The following is an 8,421-nucleotide window of genomic DNA, read 5'->3' on the forward strand; positions in this document are numbered from 1 at the left end:
GCAGCAGCAGCTGCTTCAAGACGCTGACTCGAGTATAAGCCGAGGGGGGCATTTTTCAGCCCCAAAAATGGGCTGAAAAACTCGGCTTATACTCGAGTATATACGGTATATCCTGAAAGCTAATGTCTCATAATCAGGTAAAAAAATGAAGGTGAAATGTTTCAACAAGACAGTGATCTCAAATATAGTTCTAATGCATCTGGGAAATTCTTATAGAAAAGAAAGCTAAAGGCTTTGGAGTTGTCTTCAAAGCCCCCAGACTGAATAAATAAATAAATAAATACATTCTCTGGGGAGAATTTAAACATGCGATGCATACAAGGAGACTTGTGAATGTTCCTGCAAGGATAATTGACTGAAAAAAATTCAAAAGCAAGAAGGAAAAAGCTCTTAGCCGACTACAAGAAACGTTTGGAGGCTATTAATTCAGCCAATGAAAGTGTTACAGACGCTGTTCAAAGTTTTGCCACTAACACATTCACTGTTTACTTACTTTGAATCTGTAAAGACCCATACATAAATTATAAGTAGGTATGTTTGCAGAAACATATACTTGACTTTGTACCATGGTGTCAGTTTTTGTTCCTATAGTTCCGTTCATTGACATTTGACCATAGGTGCCTAAATGTTTATATACAACTGTGTGCCTTGATCTACACAGATTTGGAAAATAAACAAGAGAATGAATAGAGCAGCAGCTTTAATTAAATTTGGGAGATGCCAATTGACTAAGGTAAACAAAATTAAGTTTAAATTTGGAAAGCCAATTCAGAGTGATGAGTGGAGATTTCACAGGGTTCTCAACCTAATAGCTAAGTCAGAGGAGCCTTAAATTAATGCGTCCTGCTGAGCGAAGACTAAGTCGAAAACTGGGTACAGTCCAGCCCAGCGGGAGGCGTGGCAATTTTCTGACAGTCTCAACTGAGCAAGAAGGCTGAGATAACCCACCAGTGGATTCTCCACTCATCATGCTGGAGAATAGTTTCCTCTTATTTTTTTAATGAAAATACACTTCTGTTCTAAACTTTTACAGAAGTCCATCCACTGCTGGGTGTAAAAGGAGATGGTAAATCCAAGAAGAAGCAAGCAGGGAGACCTAAAGGATCAAAAGGTAAAGAGAAAGATTCTCCATTTAAACCGAAACTCTACAAAGGGGACAGAGGTTCTTTACCTCTGGAAGGAGCAGCGAAGGGTAAAGTGCAGGCGGAGCTGGGACAGCCTTTGCCAGGTAAGGACCCACCATGAGCATCTGCTTGCTTGGTGACCTTGCTTTGTACAGAAATGGCCTATTCTGAGCATTTGAACTTCTCAAACACTTACCTGCTTGCTAAATGTTTAGTTTCTGCACTCTCAAGGATAGACAGAATTGTACTTTTTCAATTATAACATTTACACTTCATCACAAATATTGGTAGGTTCTATAACACTGCATTCTTCAAGAATGTGAACCCTAAAAAAGAATGCAGTTTTACCATAGGGAGAAGCAAGCTGTTGATGTTGATTCTCTTTAGTTCATTATTATTTCACAATTTCCAAATTTGCTGTTAAGGGAAGTCCCAGAAGCCGAAAATAAAGTGATAGAAATAGTGGAGACAAATTCTTTTCAGAATGCAACTGCTAACATTTTTTTAAATGTCATACTCTTTGCAGATGCTAGGAATTAAGAGTATTTTAAAAGGCTTTTGAAAGGCTCAGAGTAATATATACCCTTTCTTTATGTGTCAACTTTGCCTATAGTTGAGGAGGGCATTCTGAAAAACCTGTTTGCTCCTCCCTTTGCTCCACTAGGCAGGAATAAAAAAAAATTGCAACAGCTGCTAGAGTAGGGAAGAGCATCCCTTCCACCTTACTTATGTTCCTGCTAACTCTATTTTCAGCAGGTTGCTAAGAATTTTGTTGAGCATTTATCTTGTTTTATTTCTAAGCTGTGGAGTTTATAGGCAGTTCAGTATTGTTTATTAGACACTTTGAAGCATCTTTCTAACATTTCTTGAACTCGGCCTCCAGCTGTGAGCTCCAGCAATGGCAGTAGAGGCTTTGATTGCAAACTGCATGCCATCAAGTACTGCTATTATATGAGCCAAAACATGGAGGGTTCACCATTTAGTCTTTAACGAGGATGTTTTACTAGTTCAAACCAGAAAAGATGGTTGCATAAACGAGTATAATGTAGATAACACTTTTTTTTCTACTTCTCCTTTCTCACCGTTTTAATTATTGTTGCTCTGGCCTTGCTAGAAGCAACATACTGCCATTGCTTTTAGTGGCACCAGCCTTTTGCTTATGGATGCAAATGCCCCAAATTCTTTGTACTTTGGTAGGAAGAAAGGGAATTAGGAGATTCCATGATATTCCATATTTATTGCGGCTAGGCTGTTTCGCAGGCTGATTTTTCTCGGTTGAAAAAATGTGAATCCTTCACAGTTACAAGGAGTGGTCTAAGCATGCTTTTTTCATAGCCGTAGGTTGACCTTATGTCAGCAGTTTTGTGTTCTGCTATGGTATAACTTGGCAGATTCTGCAAATTTACATATGAATTGGGAAACAGTAGCTCTAGCTTTGTAAATCCTAGACTGACTCACAATCTCTCCCGTTTATAATGTTTTCATTCGTTGGTAGAGCTGTGTGCAAGGATAGAAGAAAGACTTTATTGTCCCAAATGGATACATTTTGTGTTCAGGGAGATTAATATCTGGACCTCGTTCATGTTGCAGATTTAAGGACCCGATTGAAGGCATGAGTTCTTTTGAAACTGAAAACAGATGTGTTTCCTACAAAGAAATCATTTAGCACTACCAAGTCCCCTTGAAAGGATATATTTAAGTGATATGAACAGATTGTGTTAATTTTTTTAAGTGAACATTGAGATTACTATTTCTTAGGGTTTATATTTGAAAATTGTTTTGGGGTAGCCATAATGCCCTGGCTTGTATTCAAGCCCTGCAAAAGAAGAATCAGTATGTATATTTCTTGTGTGCTGGACTTTTGGAAATATATTATAGGGAGTTTCTAAAAATAAATCCTTGAATATTATTGTTTTTCTAATGTATTTAAAGTGAAAGACTTAAAATTTGAATGAATCTATATCTTTTTCCAGTGCGTGTCTCTGCCCAGCCTCTGCTCACCAGAGAAACAGTATTTTTGTTTGTTTATTTTTGTTTTCAATTATTTAATCTGCCTTTAGCAGATCATCTGATAGGTTTTCCATACCTAGCTCATTTTTGTGACAAATGTAGCCAGTTTGCTTCCCCCCCCCCCCGTGACTCTCTCTATATAAAGTTACTACATGGGCTTTTATTATTTCCTTTGTTCTCATAGAACAATATATCACATCCTCTTAGCAATTATTTTTGTATGTCCCAATTTTGAAGGTTTTCTTCTCAGTGTTGAAAAGTAGAGCATTGGATTTGCCATGAAGGATCTTTTTTATGGGTAGAAGACACCTATCCTTCCTTGATGAGACAATGAATTCTGTCTGACTTTTCCCCCTAAAATTTGCTTTGAAGTTCCTGTCGCTTTTCAGTGTTATTACTGGGAGGGAGGAAATACTTTTCCTTGTGCTGGGGATTGCTCGAAATACTCCTAGAAATCCTGGAGCAATTGGGAGGAGCAACCCATTATCCCTGTGGAAAACCTTAATGTTCCACTCTAAACTCTTAGGGAGAAAAATCATCTTTCTGCTACTGTGCTACTAGCAGAGAATCTCAGTGCTAAGATGTTTGCTTTCCTCAAGTTCAGTGATATTAATTGACAAAGGGGCAGGGTTGCAAATTGATTCTATTACATTGAATTTTTTAGAATTCTGTACAGGTTGTCCTCGATCTACGTCCACAGTTGAGCCCAAAATTTCCGTTGCTAAGCAAAACATTTGTTAAGCGACTTTTGCCCCATTTTACGACCTTTCTTGCCACAGTGAATCAATGCAGTTGTTAAGTTAGTAACACGGTTGTTAAACAAGTCTGGCTTCCCCATTGACTTGGCTTGTCGGAAGATCACAAAAAATGATCACATGACCCCGGGACGCTGCAGCCGCCATAAATGCGCGTCAGTTGCCAAGCGTCTGAATTTTGATCACACAACCATGGAGATGCTGCAATGGTTGTAAGTGTGAAAAATGGTCACAAATCACTTTTTTCAGTGCCGTTGTAATTTTGCATGGTCACTAAATGAACTGCTGTAAGTCGAGGGCTACCTGTACTCACTTGCTTTGCCTTTCAGACTGAGTAAAACCATTTTCATCCTTCCAATCTATATACAGATGACAAGACTATTTTCTGCTCCATTGCTCGATAAGGCTCAGTGCTAAAAGAAATGGGTATAGGTGAAACATTAAGTGATTTTGACATTTTTTTTGTAATAGCTGTTAAGTTGATATTCAAAGGTAACTCAGCCTAAAATATTTTGTATGTCCTTGAAGCTCAGTAGCTCTTGCTGCGAATTTTATAATTTCTAGAACCTTCTTTTCCTCATTGCTGGCCCATTGTTACCCAGCTTGCTCATTGTCCTTCCTGCTCTGCTCCTGTTTTGTTGCTTTTATGATGATATTATCCCCTGAATTGTTGCTTACAAAAGAGGATTTGGAAGCTTGGCAGCTTTCCAAGTCATAAACTTGTTTCCATATTTTTTTTCCTGAGAGCTAATTTTAGTTTTTTAACTGTTCAACACTTGTTCAGAAATAATCAGAAGCTTTTTATTTGTGTGTGTGTGTATATATGTGGGTGTCTGTATAAAAGCTATCCTGTTCCTATGTAGAAATAAAAGTGCAATTAAATGACATTAAAGGGCACTTTTCTAATGGTTTCTGCGGGACCTATTAATCCCTGAGTTTCATTGAAGCCAGCCCCAATGAGCAGGCAGGGTTTTTCCACCACCAGCTCAGAGATCAGCTCCAGAAGGTTGGAGAAAGATCTGGTGAAGCAGCAGGATAGTCAATAAATCAGCAGGACCTTCATCCCAGTGTCTTCAGGGTGCGTTTCCTGGTTTTAGATAAAGTATTTCTCATCATCAAAGTCATCCTGGGAGGATATTTAGGGACCTGATAAGTGGCCAGGCAGATCTCCAAAAAGACTACATCGTTGCCCTTGCCCAGCAATGTCTTAGTAATGTGCCAGTTCCGCTAGGTTCATGCTTCATTATCTAGTACTTGGTACTTTCCACTTTTTTTTATCAGCTTGTCCAAAATTGGCTGTGGATCATGGGAGATCCACTATTTTATAATAACCAGGTTGGGGAGGCCAAATTAATGCCTGGTTGGGGAGGCTAAATTAATGGCTGGCTCCTCAATACTCTAGCTATAGTTCATTCCAACCTCCACAACCTGATTTTAAGATACAGCGGTCATGATTTAGGAAAATACAGTAGAAATGGGTTGGCTCTCTGCCAGACCCATATTAAATGTAGAGGAAAAAGAGCCACATTCATAAATTAGAAATAATTGCAAAAGAATATCTGGTGTACTTTTCAACTGTTTAGTGGTTGGCAGAGTTAACTTTAAAAAATACCAGTGGTCCACATAGACTTTTTGCTGTGCCACATGTGACCTGCATGCCATATGTTATGCAAGCCTGCTCTGTACAATTATAAATTAGTTTATGAGGCCATAATTGTGTGAACTATTTTTGAAATTGTGAACACGTCCTGGCAAATTGAATCTCATGGGAAAGAATAATGCTTCCTTGTCATACAAACAAGAACTGCCTTCCCTGTGTAGAGCTTAATTAATAAACTGATCTTGAGATAAGATTGCCATATTGCTCCTGCCTCTGTCATCTGAGGTTCTGATCCTCACTTTCCTTACTACAGAGAGTACTCTGACAGGGTAATAGTGAGAGGAAGTCCTGAGTTTTTCTGAAATTTATTTACTTTTTGCAACAGTTTGAAAAAGCTAAAAACAGGAAGCGTGTTAAATGTTGAGGAAGAACCTCCCTTTACTTCTACACCAGGTGTGGATGATTTTTGTAGTGTTTATATTTTCTGCAAACTATCTGAATTCTGTTGGGAATATCAGTAATACTTGAGTTTTCTTTTCTTTTGGTTTTGATTTTTAGCAGGTGGTGGAATTTCGGAGTTGTTATGAAAGCTTCCCTCCTCACTCCGTCTTTTTTCTTACTTTGGCGTCATTATGTGGAATAAGGACAAATGTTAAGTCAGATAATGGACTGCCTTCATGTGGGAAAAAAATATGACTGAACGGCCTGCATCTCCAGGGAACAATTTATGCAAATTATGGAAGAGGAACATTTTGTCCCTAGTCATTTCTTTTTATTAATAGTAAACGGACAAGGAAAGATTTGTATAAAATCTGATGGGAAAGAGCTGTTTTTTGCCCATAATCTTCTTAGAGTTCCTTAAAGGACAAAGTATGGAACAAGATAAGAAGCATGTGCATTGAATCCTGGGTTACTTTATGTTATGTGGCTTAATGCTGGAATCTCATTGAATTCCTGCAACAGGCTATTGCATCGTGACTGGCTAAAGCAAATTACTCTGAGCCTTGTTGTTTATTTCTCAACCATCTTGAATTGTAAATGCAGTTAGTGCTTAGCTTACTATCCCACAGCTATGATATATTGTAAATTGATCTAGTTGTCAAATGGGTTGCTGAAATCCAAATGTCTATGATGTATAAGAACAAGAACTATTTTTCCAAGGGAGAAAAGGAGCATATAAAATAGTTATGTAGACAGAGCAAAAACACGAGGGACTCTTGTTTCTTCTCAGCATGTTTTAACCACATCCAGAAATGCTTGTTTCCCAAACCCTTTAGGGTTCTAGGGAGAACAAAATTCCCTAGACTCTGTAGAGGAAGTGTATAAAAATGGAAAACCTGGACTTACATTAAATGGATTCATTTTGTTCATGTTCTCTGAAAACAATTTGAGGGTGTGAATGTTGATCCTGGGTCTATTTTAGAAAACAGGCCTTTCATTCAAGAGATTTAAAGACAGTGATGTCTTCAAAGTATAACTAAAGGATATACAGGTGATTTACATACTTAGATCTATCTGTAGAATGGATAAAGGTGTTTTAAAAATGCCTTTTAGTTTAATTGTTTTGTTTTCTGCATAATGTCCTGTGGTATGTTTCTTCTAAATATAACCTGGGTTGAAATCTCACATTTTGTATATTATTATTTATGCCATCCTCACTTCTACAATTTTATGCAACTTTCCTTTATATAATCTGGTCATCTACAGAGCTTTCCAGTGCTTATAAGAATAATAGAAAAGCTGGTTGGATAATGACTGTTGTATTGTTTATGTGGTATTGTGAATTCAAATCAGATCTGCAGTTTTCTACAGTTTAGAGTGCTTTGTTTTATTTTTCAGTTTTCTATTATTATTTTTGTTACTATTGTAGTTTGTACATAACCTGAAAAATAATTGCTTTGTAGCTACTGTAAAGTACTGTTGTGATGTTAGCGTCTCTATTTGTAAATAAAGAGGTACGTTTTATTTCTTAAATGTTGTAATCTGCTCTTTTTTGGTACTACTTTATTCAAACAAGTTGTAGAATATTTTCTTCAATCAATCAATCCCTTAATTGATAAATTGATTGAATATGTGCCATCAAGTTACATTTGGCTCCTAACAAGTAAACACTATTATGGTAATTTGTGATGTACTCTGGTCATTTTAATTGAAGTGCAAACATTATTCTGAAGAAACCAATGGCTTGTAACTGGCCTCTTCAAAACTGAGAAAATGAAAAAATATTGCAAAATAAATAGTGGGAATTATAGGAAGCTTATATAATGCTATTGAATGCACTATAAAATTATAATAAGAACAAAGAGGAAGAGTAATGAAGGATAGCTTCCGTGATACATGTACTTTTATAACTTTAATTTGAGCAAGATGTTTGTCATGCATTGATCAGCCACTTCATGTCACATCAGAATAATGCAGTGATTAGTAAAATAATATTTTAACATCCAAGGATAAAAAAAGAATAACTACCAATCCACAATTACAGGTAGTCCTCAACTTACAATTAATTTAGTGATCGTTCCAAGTTATAACAGCACTGAAAAAAGTGACTTATGATGTGTTTTCACATGACTGTTGCAGCATTCCCATGGTCACATAATCAAAATTCAGATGCTCATATTTATGACGATTGCAACATCCCGGGGTCATGTGATCATCTTTTGCGACCTTCTGACAAGCAAAGTCAATGGGGAAACCAGATTCACTTAACCATGTTACTAACTTATCAACTGCACTGATTCACTTAATAACTGTGGCAATAAAAGTTGTAAAATGGAACAAAATTTACATAATAACTGTCTTAGCAACAGAAATTTTGGGCTCAATTGTGGTTGCAAATCGAGGACTATTTGTACTATAGCAATCTTCCATCATGAACTTCATTCTGAAGACCATTCCCGCAAAAAATCAATTACTGTGGAGCAGTAATGTA

At 37.0% G+C, this 8,421-nt stretch overlaps 1 protein-coding gene across 2 annotated transcripts in view; it reads left to right on the forward strand.

The window, feature by feature from the left end:
- The window catches only part of RBBP5 (RB binding protein 5, histone lysine methyltransferase complex subunit), a 22,759-nt gene extending 15,296 nt beyond the window's left edge, over positions 1-7,463 (forward strand). Inside the window, exons 13-14 of one of the 2 annotated variants that reach the window (XM_015817800.2) lie at positions 1,034-1,111; positions 6,048-7,463. In XM_015817800.2, coding sequence (XP_015673286.1) covers positions 1,034-1,111; positions 6,048-6,076 — 107 coding nt within the window. In that variant the 3' untranslated portion in view covers positions 6,077-7,463. Of the gene's footprint in view, positions 1-1,033; positions 1,229-6,047 lie in introns of both variants that reach the window. The other variant, XM_015817799.2, reaches the window with a different exon arrangement.
- The last annotated feature ends 958 nt before the right edge of the window (positions 7,464-8,421 follow it).

Source organism: Protobothrops mucrosquamatus, unplaced genomic scaffold, assembly GCF_001527695.2.
Source record: "Protobothrops mucrosquamatus isolate PMUCROS unplaced genomic scaffold, P.Mucros_1.0 scaffold638, whole genome shotgun sequence".
Classification (NCBI taxonomy): Eukaryota; Metazoa; Chordata; class Lepidosauria; order Squamata; family Viperidae; genus Protobothrops; species Protobothrops mucrosquamatus.